We start from the raw sequence: 20,125 nt of genomic DNA, 5'->3' as shown, positions 1-20,125 counted from the left end.
AATGAAGGTTGATTTTGATTGTTTTTTAACTGCAATTGAGATCTTGTTTTGGGAACTATTAATTGTTGTTATATGGAATAACTTTGGATCCAACCACACTTCCATGATGCCACGTGATATATTGTATTTTGCTTCCTCGTTTTGCTTCATTTATCTTTTTGACTAATAAGAGAGTTTTGCATCCAACATAGTGTGACATAGTTTGCAGAGAATTGAATCTCTTGAAAAACATATTAAGTTGCCATTTGTTTCTTCTAATTCTTGCACTGCTATGCCATTTGACATTAACCATAGTGATATTTGGACATCTCTCATTTGACATTATGTTTTGTTATTGTCTACCACAAAAACTAATAAATAGTTAAGAAATATGTGAAAAGTAGGAAAAAGAAATAGAAACTATCATACAAAATTTAAGAGTATCATCCAAAAATCCTTAGGAAAAAGGGACGATGATCCAAAACTTCACAATTGAGCCCTTTCTTCGTACTCCATTTTTTTCTTCTAATTTTCTATGGACACTCGTTTTGTTGGGATGGAGGATAAGATGAAAAGATCTCAAAATCTTGCCACATATTTATACACAATGATCATCACTATGAACATGAAATTATAATTAACTAACTTATTATTAAAATTTTGTATTAATACAATGAGTGAATGAAGAGTCATATTTAAGGATTTAAATGGAAGTTAAAGAATATTAATCAAATTGTAGTTTAAAGGTAATTGATGTGCTAAAGTTATTTTTTTTTAAATAATATGACAATATCTTTAAAAAATAAAATAATATGACAATAGACATTATTGAAAATTGTAACTAATTAATTGATTAATTATGTGGTTAAAATTGTAGTGTATGTTATTTTATTATCCGTGGGTTGCTTGTTAAAAATTATATTATTTAACTGAAACTAAATGTATAGTTATGTAACAACAATGGAATAAGAATATATGTATAGCACTTAACTAAACATGTAACTGGCTTTTATATCAATACTATATACTACCATCAAAAAAACAATCTTACAAAAAACCACTAAAATAAAATAGGCACAATCCTCTATTATTATATAATTGTCTAATATTATAAATAAAATAAAAATTATTTGTATATGACATATAAAAGATGAGTTGTTATTTTGACGCACACATAAATATATTGCTATAGATATTCATGAGTCATCTTTTATATTTTGCCTCATGAATTGGACAAATATGAGAAAATCAAAATGGTTTATATTATAATATTGATGATATGAAAAAATAAATAGTTAATTTTGATAGCAATAATTAGTATGGTAGGGCTGTTTCTAAGTTGAACAACAATATGGATATCAATAGACTAAGAATTTAAGATATAGAGAATTAATCAATTCTTTTTTTTTTTTTTTTTTTGGTAGATAGACGAAATGGCAAAGCCATTATAAACTCACACACACAAGTGGAGGTACCGGGGTTCGAACCCCGGTCATGGCATCCGGCCTAACAATTTCGGCATTTTGCCAGTTGAGCTAAGAATTAATCAATTCTTTAGAGATACATAGAATAAGAGAGGATATCAAGTTGTTAGTAGTGTGAGAAAAGCTTTTTAGAGATGCCACGTAGACACAATACTTGCATAAGAACCCATGCAAGTTTAGATTACAAAGATATATAGATAGATAGATAGATTTGTGCACCCTAAAAGCCATCAATTAAGAGAAGTATAGAGATTATTATAGAAGTGAAGTATCATATCACAAATAACACTGTCCTCCTCTTTTTTTGAAGGACACTGTCCTCCTCTAAAAGCCACTAATTAAGAGAAGTATAAAGATTCTAATAGAATTGAAGTATCATATCACAAAGATCACTATCCTAAAAATTCCATTGCAAATCGTTGTTCGCAGGGGCCGAGTTTTGAAGATATAATATTAGAAAATATCTACACTAACCACATTGGTATTTTTACAAAAATATATGATATTCATTGCCCATCATTGAAAGAATAAAAATGATGGATTTGTGAACAAATTCACATCATCCATATTAATAGCATAAAATCATGTCTATAAATATAAATATATTTCAATACCAATATTTTAACAGAAAGTTAATAGAGGGACCAATACCAATATTTTTGCAAAGTGCAGGGACCAATTCCAAAAAAAAAAATGTAGGGATCAATGTCAAAATCTGATGAAAGTGCAAGGACTAAAGACATATTTAAACCTATATAAATTTTGTTGTTAAAAAATCTAAAGATGTTTTTGTTTATCGACCACCCATAATAATCACTTTTTTTAAAACCAATATTTTTTAACTTGTTTCACGGAAAGTTAGTCCTATAGCATTTCATAGAGTCAAAAATGATTTTGTTTATGAATTATTTTTTATCGAAAATCCTAAACAAGCGGTAACAAAAAAGACAAAAATGATTTTTTTTTTTAATTAAAAAATAGACTGTTTTTTCAAAGAAAAGCATAAATAAACACAATTTAGATCAAATGAAAGGTAATCGGCTCGGATCCTTATAGGTAGAGGAAGATCTAGAAAAACTATAAGATAAATTAATATTAATGACCTGTAGATTAATAAGTTCGATCTAAATATTGTTTATGATAGACCATTATTATGTAATTTGATCAGTTAATCTTACTTAGTGATATAAGACTTGGTCGTTGTTGTTCGTGTTTACAACTTATTATAATATTTAAAACATTCTCATTCCACTTAATGGTTGGAATTTCATTTTCTTTATGCGGGAATCGTAGATTTCAATTATGTTGTAATCGATAAACAAAACACACTCTCTAACTAGTTACGGAGATTGTTGGGAAATACTTGGGTGCCATAGTTTTTTAGTGTCATTGATGACATATGTTCATTTTAGATGAGAGAGAATGATAAATGAATGATTAAAATAAATTATTTAGATGAAAGAGAGAATAAGTTGTTAAGAGAGATAGATACAAAGGTACCAATGACATCCAAATGCTACCCGAGATTGTACAAGGGAAAATAAAAACTTCAGATTTTTTTTAGTAGAACATAACATTTTTATTTCAATAGAAAAAACGTATGAAACAAGGTAAAAAATTGAATGAATCATATAGATTTGGACAGGGTTTTAATTGATGGATTGAAATAATGGATTAATTTTTTTATAATTTTTTTTTGAAGGATATTTATAAATTATTTAAAAATATACAATTTTAATCCATCAACATCAACTATAGGCTATAGCAAAAGAACCATTCAACCAATACATTATTATTCTTTTCCACACAAAATAAGTGATCTCCTAGATTAATTGAAGTTACTAGGAGGTTGCAGCTCCAATATATATGATAATATGAATATCATCAATATAGTAGCATATTCACAAGAACAAGAACAAGAACGTGCATGAAATGATTCGTAATTTAGAAAGGACAATGTAATAGCTTGTCGCTTTATACCATCCTAGTCAGCATAACAGGACCAAAAAGAAAATCAGAAACAGGATCAAAGCACAGCTCACATGGCCTTGTCTATTTGGAACACGAATAGATTCATGTGATCCTAGCTAATAACAAAGCAAGCAACCACCAATGGGCAGGGCCATGGGTTACCATTCTTGATTACATTTTTGAATTAGAATGTTGGTCGTACATCTTCTTTGCATATCTTATATACTTGGGACCCCTGCATCTTTATGTTCTCTGCACCCATATCATATTATATAGGAACCATTTTCTTACTCTCATGATTCTTTAAAATCGACCCCGTCCAGAAGTAGACATTTGGATGGGATAATACATTTTTTTCCTGTCTCGATGGATACTTATGGACGTGATTGGTTTTTAAAAAGTTGTTGGAGGAATAAAATTGTTTTTCTTATTGTATATTGTGGACATTATTTGAGGTACAATGTTAGAGCATCCAACCATAAGTATGATGATATGATATTATAGAATCCTTTACCTAGTTAATGATTGTTGTGTAAAAGATAAAGTTAGTGAAAGTATGTCATAATATAAGGTAACAAAGTTTGAGTTGTGGGGGTAATCAAATCTCTTTTGAACTCAAGTGTCCCTCTTTTTTCGGTAAATTGTAACATAAGCAATGAATTTTTCTTTTCTTTTAGCTGGTTTCACTTTTAATTTAAGCTCCATTTACATCTTAATCAAATTTGCTTAGTGTGTACATTTATACGTCTAATTGAAGAGAAAGCATAATCTTATTTGTGTAACTAACGGATACACCAAGTATATAATATATGAATTTTACCTACCTTTTTCTTATGGGATATATTTTACCTACCTATCACATATGATATATGATATATCGATAATGCCAGTTTATAAATTGTTAACTAATCATGGTAAAACTATGTGAAAAAGAAAGGAGAACATACTTTTGGTACACAAAGGAGAACATATTGTTGCATTATTAAATTTGAGTGCAAATTAATGAATTATCATCTAAAAAGTAAGGGAAAAACATGTTTTGTTCGTTTGTGCAACATCCAATTTTGTACCAACCTATATTATTTTATTTTTTTACTATGTTATTACTTTGTTACTAAAAAAACTATGTTAATACTACTAAAAGAGATCAATGTAAAAAATTTGTGTCAAATATGCTCAAATGAAGAAAATCTCAACTCATAAAAATGAAGAAGATCTCAATATGTAAAATTTCGTATCAACATATATCATTCAACAACATGTAATATCAAACTCCATAAATTTTAATTACACATCATATATAAAAACGGAGAAGATCTCAACATGTAAAGATTTTGTATCAGCATATATATCATTTAATAACGTGTAATATCAAACTTAGTAAATTTTAATTACACATTATATATAAAAATGGAGAAGATCTCAACTCATAAAAATGAATACCATGAAATTAAACCAAAACATTTAAAACCTCTATGAATGGGATCAATGATATGCAGAAGACTAAACAAGTATATATAAATAAAATAAATTCAGATATTATTAAAACCAATAAAAATGAATGACATGAGTGATGAGTTTAACACTCTATGGACTTGGGGACTTTTAGCACTAACCTTTGTTTTAGATTTAATATCAACGATCCACAGTAATTAACATGTCTCCTTTATTAAAATATAGTAGTAATACTAATCCTTAAAATTAAACAAGTACAACAAGCATAAATTTTAAACTAACCGTAATTTAACTTTCCAATAAGTAATAGTATACGAGATGCGTGCAATCACGACGAAATAGACAAAGAGGGGGTCCCAATATAGTTTGGTTGGTGATCTTTTTCCAAAGTTACATACACATTAAGTATCTCATACATACATCCCTTTCTTTCTCCCTTTCAATTCAAGACTCCAATCCCATTTCCATTGGTAAGAAAAATCACACATTCATGCAATCACGCGATCTTAGCCATTCGATCTTAACTAGACGAACAATATTCTAGTTCTATAAATCAACTCTTAATTACGAGGTCAGTATATGAGTCACCTAATCAAGATCAGACGTCTATATCCACGCGAGTCTAAATATGATATGATGACGCATGTCATTCATACATAACATATAACCCTTTTATCTCTAAAGTCTTTCTATTGTATGAAATATTCAAATCAACCCAAGATACATATTCTCATTATTATCTTCTTAAACTCTTATTCATCTTTTTCTCTATTTTGATTTTTCTCTCTACTATGAAGAAGCTTTGTCCCAACCTTTATCATGAAGATGGCCTTGAAACTGTGCTAGAAGTTCCCATCCCAGAAGATATTTTCACCAACAAGAGTGGAACCACATGGAAGAACATGAAGCAATGGATGAAACCAAACAATGAATCAAGATCATCACGTTTTGAAGATCCAAACACAAATATTCAACTTTTGCTTGGTGTTGTAGGAGCTCCATTGATTCCTTTTCCTATCACTAATGAGTACAAACCCATCATCACTCGCAACATTAAAGGCCATAACATTGTAAGTATAGAAGAAACTTTTTTGTTTTGGTTTCTTGATTGAGATTAATTATAAATTTATAATACAATACTACAATTTTTAATTGGACAAAACTCATGTGTTTTTACTTAGGTGATTTTTCGTATTGTTCTTAAGTTAAAATATTCATAACTACCACGAGTTTCTTAAATTCATAATTTTCTCAAAATTTTATTTAAATGGATTTTCTCGAAGCTTTTTGTGGTTGTATAAAAAAAATATTAAAGGTAAGAACAACAAATAATGAAATATACATAAGTTTTGTCTTGTTAAATAATTTTTCTTAAATTATTTTGTGATTTGAAGGAGGCGTCGATGGCGAAGTATATAGTAAAACAATATGTGGCGGCCGTGGGAGGAGAGAGTGTTTTAAATAATGTTGAAAGTATGTATGCAATGGGTGAAGTGAGAATAGGGACATCAGAGTTTGTGGCAGGGGAAGGAGGTGTGAATAGCAAGAAGGTGATGAAGAAAGTGAAGAAGGTGGATATGAAAGAAGAGTTGGGAGGTTTTGTGTTGTGGCAAAAGAGACCAGAATTGTGGTGTTTAGAATTGGTGGTTTCTGGGTACAAAATTAGTGCAGGGAGTGATGGAAAAGTGGCTTGGAGGCAAACACCTTGGCATCATTCTCATGCTTCAAGAGGTCCACCTAGGCCACTTAAACGTTTACTTCAGGTAAATTTAATTTAAAGTTCATTAATCATTTTGTGTTATTGTGTTAATTTTGTGTTGTAGTTGTATTAATCTCTGACCATTATAAATGAACTCAAAGTGTCTTTGAGATGTCAACTCAATGTTAAAAGCTTGATTATGTACCTCAAAATACAAAGTTCAAATCTTCTAAAAAACGATTGTAAAATAACTATTATTGCTATTTTAATAATAATAATAATTCATTTTTCTTCACTTTATTTTTATGACAATGGACTCAATTTCCATGGTGGAGTGCTGGAAAATTTAGTGTTAGTTTTCAAATTTGTTTGTTTCACATTATTTCAAGTGTGAATCTGATTTTAATGTGTTCAAATGTATGTTGTGTTCCCACTTCACTTTTTTTTTCCCTTCTCTTTTTAACATAAAGGTCTAGCTTTCTATAACAGAAAATATAAGTTTGGATGTTGCAAGCTTACCTAACCAAACATTGCCCAATTGAATCCACCCTACCTAAAACTAGGTTCTTCCTCCCTTCTCATTTGAAAAAGGTCAATTTCCAAATTGTTTTTTCATAGAAATTAACTTATCCCTACCATAAAGTGAAGGTCTACATTTAATATCAAAAGTCAACAATTTAATAGGTAATGCAAGGAAATCCTAAGTTTGAAATTTGAATTTATCCAATTAATTAGTTGTGACCCCTAAATGTCAACAATGCTTGTCATTCTCATTGCTTAGTGCATGACAACTTGTTTCAATTTTTTTTTTTTCTTTCAAAAAGCTTTGTTTTACTTTAATTCCTACCCTTCCAAACCTTTTGATGGGCCAATGTGAGATGATTGGAGTCGGGCCTTGACATCAAACCCACACGATCTTCAAAGAATTATGCTCATTTCCCAAACGGCTTTGCTCGTTCGCAAAATAAATGACAGGTTTTGCTCGTTCGCAAAATAAATGACCTTTTTACCCTTACATAACTTAACTTACGCTAGTACAAAATGCTGCTTGACTTAAGTCACGTAGCGTGACTTAACTCACGCCAGTACAAAATGCTAATTTTCATGGGACTTAAGTCCCGCTTTTTAATAAAACTTGCAGCTTTTCATTTTCATTTTCTTGAAACACTATATAGTTACATATCACCAAACAAAGTTCATGTACAAGCCTAATAAGCCAAAGTTCCTTAGAGCTCCTTATCAAAAGAATTAACTGCAACATTTAAATGGATTTCTTTTTTTGAAAGAAATGTGAACTATGTCAACCGGTTGAACAATGCAGTTCGGTTCGGTTTTTAAAGATGTTAATATGAGAAAATTTTGAAAATACACATGCTAGTTTGATGCTATTGTGTTAAGAAAATACATATACTAGTTTATAAGTTTATAGTACAAATTACTATTATTTTGTTCATGATACATATCTCTTAATAATTAATTATTGCCTTAATTTGAACAGGGTCTTGATCCGAAGTCCACTGCCAATTTATTCAACAACTCAACATGCATAGGAGAGAAAACAGTAAACAATGAAGAATGTTTCATTCTAAAACTTGAAGCAGAATCCACTTCATTACAAACAAGAAGCAGTAGCAACATAGAAATAATTGGTCACACAGTTTTAGGCTATTTCAGCCAAAGGACTGGACTTTTGGTTCAATTAGAAGACACCAACTTGATTAAACTAAAATCTTCTGAAACTGAATTCATATTTTGGGAAACAAATACAGAATCTCTCATACAAGACTATAGAATAGTGGATGGTATTCAAATAGCACATTGTGGGAAAACTTGGGTCACTTTGTCAAGGTTTGGTGAAGGACCTGAGAATCATTCAAGGACAAGTATAAATGAGGTTTGGAAAATTGAAGAAGTTGATTTTAATATTAAAGGGTTGTCTTTGGATTGTTTTTTACCTCCTAGTGATTTGAAGAGAGATGAAGAAAAAGGTGTGGTTTCTGTTAGTAATGCTAAGTTACCATATAAGATTCAATCTGCTTCCTTTAAGATTAGTGTTTCAAAAGTAGCTGCTATTGATGTGGATGATTCATGTGTTAGTGAAAACATTCAAGATATGTAAATTTGACTATGTTTTATGTTGTAATAGCACTAGTTCTGTTGGTTTGGTCAAGTTTGTAGTTGAGCAATATGATATAGTATTATATGTTGCATAAATTAATTCATTTCTTTTTGGATTCTATTCGGACCCACTAATTTCAGGATGAAAAATTTACAATGATCAATGGAAGATTACTAAAGAAAAACAATAGAATCAGTTTAATCCTAAAAGTAATTATTATGTTAGCTGAAATCGGTAGATGAGCAAATTTAGGTTAGTCGAGCTTCCCCTAGCCAATGGAAGGTTAGGCGTACCTTATAACCATACGAGAGTTAGTCGATTCTTTCTTGAATCTACCGAAGGGTATGTGAGTCTTGAAGAGATCAAACTGAGTCAAAGCTCAATAAAACTGGACAACAAGTCACTAAACCCACACCCCCTATTTATAGCACCACTAATTGCAAGGAGCAATGAGTAAGGATGCACATTTTGAGAAAGAGACGCACACATTGGACTTTGCCAATGGACCATGCCGTGAAGTAGGAAGTTGTCTATCGAACGAAGGTGTGGCACCACGAACCCCCTCGACGAAGAAAATAATGCATTACCCGCTCAGATAGCCGAACAATGATAAACACTCTAAGTCATGTCATGTTGACGAGTACTAATAGGAATACATTTTTTCTATAAATACTCATTTTGTACAATGTATTCGACAAACAATCGATCAAAGAGAGACTACTTGCATTATATTTCTCTTTACCTTTTTTCCTTTGTCTTTATTTACATGCATTTCCTAATCTAGTAGGAAAAAAATCTAAAACAAGTGTACTTTAGGAACACACAGTTTCTTTAAGTACACGACGATCCACATCCATGGTAGACCAACAAATAATATTTATGTACTTGTTTTTTTTTTGAAGGAATTTAATGTACTTTTGTTGTGTTCTTCTGTTAAAATAATCAAGTGTTTTTATGTTTTAAATTTGCTTTGTGTTTTGATTTTTATGTTTTAAATTTGCTCTGTGTTTTGATTTTTGTGTCAAGTGTCTTATTGTACTTTATTTGTTGCTCCAAGTCTGTATCTTGCTGTCTGCCATGGCATTGTACTAATTAGTGTATGTTAAGTTCTGTGTTTTTGTGTTATGCTTTCTATTCGTGCATTCTAGTTTGAATGGACTTCATTTACAACTTGATTTTTTTTTAGTAGCTGTTAATTTGTTATTATTCCTGATAAAAATAAGTTGAGTTCATGTATGACCTCTTTATCATTTCAATATTCATATTTTCATCCATAAATAGAGGTTCGTTCTCTGCTTTTTCATCCACGAACTTCACTTTTTTTAAGTTCGTTTCAACGGAGTTAGCAAACGTGTGATATAATATGTGTTCCTTCCTTAAGCAACGTTTATGGGAATGCACTGCAGAGGTTAGAAAAAGATTACCATTTGAAGAATTCTACCCCTTTTTACTTCATAAAATTGTTTTATAATTTGTAATCATTTGAAAATATCACACTCAATTTTCATCTAAGAATTTCATCAATTTGTTCTTAATTTTATATTGAATTTGCTCTCATAGTTTTTCTTTTAGGTTTCATTTGACTTTGACTATATTTGTACTCAATTTTTCATCTTGTTAGTTCTAATTTACTTTTGTTCATGGTACCAAAATAATAATAATTAATTTAAAATAAAATTAACTAAATGAGTGAAATAAATTGTTGGACCCATTTTGAGTTCTTAAAGAGTTCACCCTTAAAATAAAAAGTTAAATGATTTGCTTCAAAAGTTGTGGCTTAAGAGGTTATTAAGAAACTTTAAACAGAGATCACCGATGAAGATGCATAAAAATTATTTTTTGTAATTTGTATATTAATGTAGATGTATTATTATATGCAGGGGTCGGGGTTCTAACCCAAGACATCCCACTTATTCACCTTATAAGTTGAATTCTAGCCACTAGATTACCTGATAAAAAAATAAAAAAAACACATTGTCCCTTGTTATTAGGTCATATGTCATTCAATGTGTAACCCCTAAAACAAACCACACCTAGGAGACGATACCACATGGTACCAATAAGAGTTATTTGAATGGCCTAATAGCATTAATTGAATAGCATGAGACGTAACAGAAATGTGATGAGTCGATTACCCACGTGATCATGAACTATAATCAGGTCTGATATACCATATTAGAATTTAGGTCGAGCCTAAATCAACTTTACAAAGTTAACTTATCAAGTGAAGATTGTTTCCACTTATAATACATTGTTTAATCATATCTCATTTAATATTAATCCTTAACTAGATGAATTTGTAAAATATAAAGAAAATTGGCCTATGGAGTTCTATTCAACATGCTCCTTCAACTACCGTATCAGCTACAGATGCTATTTTTCACTACTTCAGAACTTGTCTGCTAATTTATCGTAGCGTTTCGCAACTGTGACATGGAGTCTTTGGAAACATCGTAATCTTAGAGTATCGGATGATGTAACGGAAACTAATGCTTTAGTGGTGGAGAGAGCTTGAAACATGGTTGTTGATTGACAATTAGCAAACGCCCCTGACGCTATTGTTTCCACTGCTCCCAGTTCGTCTTCATCGACCCTCAATGGGGGGCCTTCTACTTCGACATTACACAATGGCAATCATTGGCAACATCCTATGCTGGGACGGTACAAGTGCAATATCGATGCAGCTTTCTCTAACTCTCTTAATCGAACAGGTATTGGTTATGTATTCGGGAGTCAGACGATAGTTTTGTGTTGGCAAAAATGGTGTTGCATCCATGTTTTCTTCCGATAGATATGGGCGAAGCACTTGGTTTATACTTAGCTTTGCAATGGCTCAGTGATATGCAGTTTGATAATGTGGATTTTGAAACGGATTTTAATTTGACGGTTGATGCTTTTCTCTATGACAGGAATGACACTTCTGAATTTGGTTGCATTATTACTTCTTGTCGTTCTTTGTTTAACTCTTTATTTTCTAACTCTAGGGTAGAGTTTTTCAGGCGACAAGCAAACGGAATTGCTCATGCACTTGCAAGAGACACCACGTTACTAGCTAGTCTCAGTGTCTATTACTCCCTTCCTTTCAAAATGAGTATCGCTTTAGCCAATTACACACAGATTAAGGAATGAAATAAAATAATCATTGGACATAGCAATTTTACTAAACTGCCCTTACTTTATAAGAAAAAGACAAACTTAATTAATAATTGTGAGAGAAAAGTTGAGGAGAGTCAAGTTGGAAGAAAAAAATTAAAGTTATATTAGGAATGTAAAGTGACATTCATTTTGAAACAATTTTTTTTTGCTAAAGCGACGCTCATTTTAAAACGGGAATATACCATACCCAATTTATATTAGGTCTCTTATTATCAATGAAATGTTATAAGTAAATTTTCCTTAAAAAAAGCCATTTTTATAGTTTCTTTGAGAAAAAATAAGTTGGAACTTTGAACGTGCATATCGTTTCATTTTTGGATAACTAAAAATTGATTTTAGTGGTGCATAATTGATTTTGAGAAATGAACCATTGACAAATGAAAATTAACCTAATGAAAATTAACCTATGGAACCAATCGAACAATAACTAAATTAATATATTTTTCCTTCAAAAAAACTAATTTAATATATTTATTTAGTGAGATTTTTTACAACACCCTGCATATACATTATTATTACCATTTACCAAGACCTTACAACGCTGGAAAAAAAAAAACATAAACAAAATAAACATTGTTTAACAAAAGGAACATCACAACATGGTTTGAAGGTTACCCAGAAATTTCAATAGACTTAACCTCACTCTTCTTCTCTTCTTCCTTAGGAACAGTAACAGTAAGAACCCCATTCTCCATACCAGCTTTAACCTGATCCATTTTAACATTCTCAGGCAACCTAAACCTCCTCATAAACTTCCCAGAACTTCTCTCAACACGATGCCACTTATCATCCTTCTCTTCCTGCTCTTTGTTTCTCTCACCACTTATCTGCAACACATTTCCATCTTCTATTTCAACTTTCACTTCTTCTTTCTTCAAACCAGGAAGATCTACACTGAACACGTGAGCTTCTTGTGTTTCTTTCCAGTCCACACGTGTGTTTGCTAGTGCAGTTGTTTCACGAGCAGATGATGGAAAACCTTGGAGTGGATCCCATATATCCATTGAGAATGGATCAAAAACGTTGTTTTGTCTACCGCCAAAGAAGCTTGGAATGAGAGACATTGTAGAATCCTTGTTTTAGTTTCTTGATTTGATCGTTTCGTAGTTGCTGTTTCTGTTGCTGATAGAGAAAGAGAGGAAGGTTTATATAGGAGACAAAATAAGTATCTAGGATTTTCTTGAATATTCTATAGAGAGATAGGGATGAACCGTAAGGATTGTTTTCTTTTTGAGGCAAGTGAACCGAAAGGATGTTCTATAAATTTCTACACTATTCTATTTTAATAGTATTTGGAGTTTAGCTTCTTAGACCATTTAAAATGGTTTTTTCATTCAAAAACACTTCACTTTTTCAATTTCCAACACTCCACATCATTTTCTTTCTTATTCAACACTCATTCAACTTTTACCCTCTCCATTGATTTTTCATTCAACAATCTAACCCACCATCTTTTATTTCTTATTCTTATTTAATTTTATATTTTTATTTTTATAATTACATACAATTACATTTATCAATATAATTAAATTAAAATAAAATAAAAAAACACTTAACAATTTATTTTTTAGTGTTTTGTAAAAACAAAATCTATTTAAATAATTTATTTTTATTTTCTTAACTTAAAATGCAATACAATAAATTAAGCATGGACACACAAATAACTTAAAATGCAAGACAACAAACTTCAAAATACAAACAAATATTTGATTGAAATTAATTTCCAAACAGCTTTTGGCTCATTTCACTGAAAAGAAGATTAAAACTTCAAAAGAAAAATTAATAGAAAGATAATAATAATAATAGTGAAAAACTTAGTTTTTTTTTCGTCTCTATTTATAGAAAAAATAAAATCATGAATTTTGGTATAAATTTTTTTAAAAAAAAATTAATTTATAATGAAATAATTAAGTACAAATTATTAAGATGAGATAAATCCAAACAACCAATCAGATTCAGCCATGTGTCAAGCTTCAACATGTTGAATGATTTCATCACCTCTTTCCTCCACCTCATCTCTCAACCAAATTCAACACACCTTGCAATGGTTCAACATGTTGAGAGTGCCTTTCAACTAGGGATGGACAACGGTCGGGTATGGGTGGGTTCGGGCTCAGAAAGCTCAATCCGAAACAATCCACGGTTGAGAATTCAAGGCCCAATTTCACCCAAATGAAGCAACGGTTATGGCGGGTCTCGGTTAATCGGTTTCAGCGGATGTTATGGGTGGGTTATGTCGGATGAGGCCAACATTGGGCCGGTGATGGATTTTTGGCCCATCGCTGTTTTTCAAATATTTTTAACCATAATTTCCAAATTGGATCAGTTCATGATTCCATCCCCTCTCAATCTAAGTTGCCAATGAAATACAAATAAATTAAGCATATTTTCTTGTCATATCATACAAGAGTTAAGTTGGCTTAGAAAAGCCTAATTACATCATTTGATCATTCATGATTCAGCCCTGTAATAGGAAATAAACATGAATTTAGTTGGTTTAAAGAAGCCCAACTACATCATTCATGATAATTCATCATCCATGTGATAGGTATCCGGTATTCCTGTATCATAATATTACAAACTTCAAATAAATAAAAGTACGACTGTGCAATACGTTTAGAGTTGATAAGACTGCACAACACAACCAACAACTTAAACTTTACAATGCCATAATTACAATCATCCATAATTCTACAAATACATTGGCAGGAGATGCTTGCAGTTGCTGATGCTGCAACATGGTCACACAAATATAGCTGCACAACAAGAGGGACAAAATATTATAAGATATAAATTTTGTATTTTTTTATAGATGAAGTTAGAATCAAGACTAAATTCAATAAATAAACTAAAACTAACCTTGATTGAGTTCAAATTAATATCACATCTCATCATTTCAGCAAGTACAAGAGTAGCCAGACCCAAGTTAACATCAATAATCTGCTTGAATAATGAAAATCAAAAGCAATGTGTTACCAACACATTTCATCACAGTAAAATCATCACAATAAAATCATTATGCATCCTACATTATTGTACCTTTGTGCAACAGTTTGGGATAAAAACAGTGAACTCTCCTACATTACCATCACTAGAGATGACCTCTAGATTTATAACTGCATCCCTGACTTGAAAAAAAGAAGAATAAAACAAACAGTAAGGGATTTAAAACTATGATAACTACAAGCATTATCAAGTAACACTTACTAAGCCTAACATACCTTAGCATAAGCATTAAACATCGTTTAAACAGCAGTGTATATGCTATCAATCAAGCAAAAATGTGAGAGACCATGGAGCCAAGCAAGCATCTACATTTCAAAATGTCTTCAAACATACAAGTTGGATTAAAATCCTTCATCATCTTCCAGATGCTTCCAAAAAGAGTTGTTGTGTATATTCCACAAAAAGTAGATTCTCCCAAAAAATGCACTAAGCAAAGTCATTAATCATTATGATTAATGACACCAAAAAAGGGTTAAGAACCTGTAAATAAAAACAATAACTACATTAATAAAATAAACAATGGCATAACTTAATAAAATAAATAATAACATAAACACAAATAATGAAAAATAATATAATCACTAACATTAGTTTTTTCAATCACAGCTCATTGGCTGTGATTGAGATGATGATGCATCTCCTTGTACAACAGCTGCTCTAACACCACAAGATGTTGATCCATTAGCTGATGGTCCATCAAATTCTATATACAAATACAAGGACCAAGCAATATGATTAGTTAATGGCATTTAAACAAGAATAAATGCCACACATTTAAAAGTTAAAATAAACATATTAAATACCTGATACAACAGTGGTAGACAGCTCAAATTCCTCATTTATGTTGAGGTCTTTGAATTGATTCAAAGTGGGTTTCAACCAATTTTGTGCACAGATCAATGCCTCTGCCATTTGTGGGTTCAATGAACTTCTATATGTATCTAAAACTCTTCCTCCAGTGCTAAAGGCACTTTCAGAAGCCACAGTTGAAACTGGTGTAGCTAAAACATCCCTCACCATGGATGACAAAACAGGATAACGACAAGAGTTTTGTTTCCACGAAAGAAGGATGTCAAAGTTGACATCCTCCGCACGCTCCTCATCTAGGTACCTTTCAAGCTCATTTTTTTTAACTATTGATTCCTTCAGTTTAAGATGCTCCTTAAAAGCTTCAGCCCTTGCCAAATGAGATGGGACTTCAGCTGGGATCACATTCTCGCTAACATAACTAGACTCGGATGGACTTGCAGATGGATGACCAGAATTATGTTGCTGGTCATAGGCATCCTTGTACCAATTGAACAGTTTGAACAGCTGAGTATGGATCATAGCAATCAGATCAGTAAAAAATGTAGGTTGGTCACCATACATGTCATTGAAGCACCACTCCACATAGCTAAACTTGTATCGAGGGTCAAGAATCACACCAAAGTAAATAAGCTTGTTGATGTTTTCAATTTTACCCCAATACTTGTTGTATTTCTGCTTCATGTCAGACCCCATTGAAGCTAAAACTGTGTTCAGGTTCATGGCTGATCTTTTCAACTCACAATGAACAGAAGCTAGTTGGTGGAATGCCTTGTGCAAAGACACTCCCTGAGATGAGGAAAACTCCTTGGTAGCATCATAGAAAATTTTTAGAAACCTGACAAAACACCTAACATTCTCCCAGTCATGAATACTAGGAGGACCAGCTTCCCCAAAAAACTCCAAATACCCAGAATCTTCACCCTCCAACTTCTCAAAGGCTGGTTGGAATTTCTCAGCACCATCTAGCATTAAATACGCTGTGTTCCACCTTGTTTGGACATCAAGACACAACATCTTCTTACAAGTAATTCTAGCAAACTCAATGCACTCTTTAAATTTTGCAGATCTTTGGGGTGACGATCTCACAAACCTAACAGAATTTCTAATTGAAGAAATAGAGAGCTCATTTTGTTTTAAACCATCCCCCACCACAAGGTTTAGGATATGAGCGCAACAACGAAGATGAAAGAAAGAACCATCACCCATTAAACCTCCCATGTTATTAATTCTTTTCTTCAAGTAAGCAACAGCTACATCATTAGAAGATGCATTGTCCACTGTTATTGTAGACACGTTCCTTATCCCCCACTCTTTCAAAATCTCTTCCACTTTCCTACCAATTGTGTCACCCTTATGATTGGGGACTGTGCAAAAACTCAAGATTCTTTTTTCATACTTCCAGTCATTGTTAATGAAATGGGCAGTGAGGGTCATATAGCTAAAGTTTTGACCAGATGTCCAACAATCAGTGGTTAAAGCTACCCTAACACAGTCTGATTTGAAATATGTTTTTAATCTCAGATTTTCATCAAGAAAGAGCTGGAAACAGTCCCTAGCCACAGTCCTCCTAGATGGAATGGTTAAGAGAGGTTGCAACTGTCTACATAAGAGCTTAAAACCTTCCCCTTCAACTACTCTAAAAGCATGTTCATCTAGAAGTACAAATAAAGCTATAGCCTTCCTACAAGCTGCAGGATTAAATCTTTGGCTAGCAGCAACTAAAGTACCACCCTCCCCATTAGAAAACATAAGAGAAGCTTGTGTAGGATCATTTTGTGGATTTTTAAAGCATACTTTTGAGTGGGCCAGCAAGTTAGAAGTTCCATGAGTTTTTGGATCACATAAATATCTTTTATGACAGTGTATGCATGCAGCAGTAGGTTCTGGTTCATCAGGTAACTTAATGAAGTGGTCCCAGGCTGGAGAGGTTCTCCTAGGACCACCAGCATTAGGCTTCCTCCTTTTTGCAAGACAAGGGAGAGGAGGAAGCCCGACAACAGGAACTTGAGTAGCAACTGCTACTTGTTCAGTAGGCTCAGCAACATTAGCGCTTCCAGATGTTAAGGTAGAAGACAAATTTTGACTTATACTCTCCATTACTGAAAACATAAAGATTAAATAAAAAAACGTCAACCACATCAACTTAAATATTTCATAGCTTTATATTTACATGTTCAAAAAGGATGGATTAAAAAACTTACCTTTTCAACAGCTTAATCAATAATCACTACAAACTTAAATACCACCAAAAGGCCAATAACCTTAAAAAATAAAAAGGATAATTGTTAGTAAAGCTTGTTTCTATAATTGTTTTTTACTCTCAAATTTATTGTTAAATCATTTTTGCACGAATATATTTGTTGAGCTTGAATTGAACATTGAAAATAAAGCATGCTTCAGCAACTCTTTGATTCAAGATTATCATGACAGTCCTTGCGTTTACTTTGAAAGAAAACAGTAAAGAAACTACCAAAACAAAAAAGAATTACAAAAACTTGTTTGATTTAGTTTAGAAAAAGTTTTTTTTACATTTCTAACAAAAATTACAAATTAAAACCCAGTTTGAATTTATTAGAAATAAAGTAAGAACAAACCAAAAAAGTAAAAACAAACCAAAAAAGAAAAACAATGAACACAAGCATATAGTCATATACCTTCTATTTCTTTAAGTTGAGCTTTGATTTGTTCTTCAGATAAGAGAAAATGAACATACAAAGTAAAAAAGAAAACTTGGTTAGATGGATCAGTAAACTTTGATTTCTTCTATGATGAAAAAATGCAAACCCTAGCCAACAAAATAGTGAATACGATACAACACGTACCTTTGTGAAAATCGATCTACTAGTACCAAACATCTGTCAAACACATCCGTAAAAGATGAACTTAATTAGATGAATAACAGAAAAATCAAGAGATTAAGTGAAGAAAACGAAAACGAAAATGAACTTACGAAAATGAACACTTACGAAAACGAAAACGAAAATGGACAGACATCTTCTTTGGGTTTCAAAATGAAATCGATCGAGAGAGAGGGAGGAAGTGGTGGTCAATATGTTTACGACGGCGGTGCAGTGAAACTGGCTTTCCTTCAACTTCCAGAACTCGTTCTCTCTCTTTCTCTCAATGAATGGATAAGTATGAGTGTGTGTTTTGATATAACCCTAGTTTGTTGTCAATGGATCTAAAGAATTGGGCTTAAATTTGATCCAAGCAAAAGTCCAGCAACTTAACAAGAATAGGGCCTTAGGGGTAAAAAAATACTGATTGAATATTAGTTGGGCTCGGTCGGATTTGGGTTTCGATGGGCCTGAAAATTCAATCCGAGCCCGCCCATCTAAACCCATCTGAAACCATTCCTTCAATCCGCCCAACCCGAAAACCGACCCGCTACCCACCCAGACTTTCAATTTTCCAACGGGTTTGCTGGGTTCGGGTCGGGTCGACTATTGTTGTCCACCCCTACTTTCAACATACTCATTGTACTTGGTCTTACATTTTTGTCCTACCAAATAAATTTCAATATTCTTGAATCACTAATCGTATGTTTGGTTCCCATGAAAGCTCAAGGAAAGAAACCCTATGGATAGAAAGCATGGAAATCTAAAAACTTTCAACCGTTTGGTTTTGAAGAAAGAAAGATTTGTGGGACCCACGCATGCGGAAAGGATAGGAAAGTGCTTGTTTTTTGTGTTTTTCCACTTTTACCCATATTTGCACGTAAAAATATGTAAATTATAAAATTGATATATTTTCCTATTCAACGGAACACTTATGAATAACTATCTATATTTTCATAAATAAATATTTATATTCATGTACATTTGTTAAATTATTAATCTTTATGCATTTATATATATTATGAATATATTATTTAAAAGTAATAAATAAAGATACAACTCATTTTACTATAAGGATATTTATGTCTTTTATCGAATAGTCATCATTCTTTCCTCTCACTTTCCATTCACCTTCACTATTACCAAACAACTAAAAAAATCATCTTACTTTCTTATCACTTTCTCTTAACTTTCATCCCTACAACAATCATTCCTTTTACTATCTTTCCTTACACTTTCTTTTTCAATCCAAACACACCCTAAGTTAACAAGTAACCATTAGTTTGAGAAAAAAATGATCAAAGTTACATATTCACTAATGTTGATTTAGATTAGAGTGTTTGATAAAAGGCTAAAATATGATTTTGGTCCCTGCAAATATAGCGAGTTTGGATTTTGATCCCTAGTAAAAAAAAAATTGAAATTCATCCCTGCAAAATTTTATTTTTTAAAAAAGTCATTAGCCGCACTTTCCTGTTTATTTGGCACATTTTGGTCTAGATTGCAGTTAATGATTGTACAATCAAGTACATGTGGCATACAAGTGACAATTATTTTATTTTAACTACTTAAAAACATTTTAAAAAAACAAAAAATATATCTATGAAAT

General features: G+C 31.9%; 3 protein-coding genes across 6 annotated transcripts; 1 reads left to right on the top strand and 2 right to left on the bottom strand.

Annotated features, from left to right (window-relative positions):
• Positions 1–5,232: 5,232 nt before the first annotated feature.
• LOC11409666 (uncharacterized) lies at positions 5,233–8,819 on the top strand. 3 transcript variants are annotated; one of them, XM_024783394.2, is made up of 4 exons: positions 5,233–5,359; positions 5,687–5,959; positions 6,284–6,652; positions 8,087–8,819. In XM_024783394.2, exons 2-4 carry the CDS (start codon positions 5,792–5,794, stop codon positions 8,705–8,707), a joined length of 1,158 nt encoding a protein of 385 aa, XP_024639162.1. In that variant the 5' UTR covers positions 5,233–5,359; positions 5,687–5,791; the 3' UTR covers positions 8,708–8,819. The 3 variants fall into 3 exon arrangements, with proteins under 3 accessions (XP_024639162.1, XP_024639161.1, XP_003616538.1); XM_024783393.2 differs by lacking the exon at positions 5,233–5,359 and adding an exon at positions 5,387–5,460; XM_003616490.4 differs by lacking the exon at positions 5,233–5,359 and having other exon boundaries at positions 5,469–5,959.
• A 3,528-nt stretch (positions 8,820–12,347) lies between these two features.
• On the bottom strand, positions 12,348–13,001 carry LOC11415795 (18.1 kDa class I heat shock protein). Its single transcript, XM_003616488.4, has one exon. It carries the CDS (start codon positions 12,925–12,927, stop codon positions 12,475–12,477), a length of 453 nt encoding a protein of 150 aa, XP_003616536.1. The 5' UTR covers positions 12,928–13,001; the 3' UTR covers positions 12,348–12,474.
• A 1,239-nt stretch (positions 13,002–14,240) lies between these two features.
• Positions 14,241–15,225, bottom strand: LOC112421754 (uncharacterized). Of its 2 annotated transcripts, none has more exons than XM_024783316.2 (4): positions 15,085–15,225; positions 14,903–14,987; positions 14,723–14,803; positions 14,241–14,619 (listed from the first exon to the last, which is right to left on the bottom strand). In XM_024783316.2, the coding sequence occupies exons 1-4, from the start codon at positions 15,096–15,098 to the stop codon at positions 14,380–14,382; spliced, it is 420 nt and encodes a 139-aa protein (XP_024639084.1). In that variant the 5' UTR covers positions 15,099–15,225; the 3' UTR covers positions 14,241–14,379. The 2 variants fall into 2 exon arrangements, 1 of the variants encoding a protein (XP_024639084.1); XR_003011977.2 differs by having other exon boundaries at positions 14,266–14,619; positions 14,903–14,991; positions 15,085–15,220.
• Positions 15,226–20,125: the final 4,900 nt, after the last annotated feature.

The sequence above is a fragment of the Medicago truncatula genome, chromosome 5, assembly GCF_003473485.1.
Source record: "Medicago truncatula cultivar Jemalong A17 chromosome 5, MtrunA17r5.0-ANR, whole genome shotgun sequence".
NCBI lineage: Eukaryota > Viridiplantae > Streptophyta > Magnoliopsida > Fabales > Fabaceae > Medicago > Medicago truncatula.
Note: the sequence above shows the minus strand (reverse complement) of the source record. Positions and strands in the feature narration are given on the sequence as shown.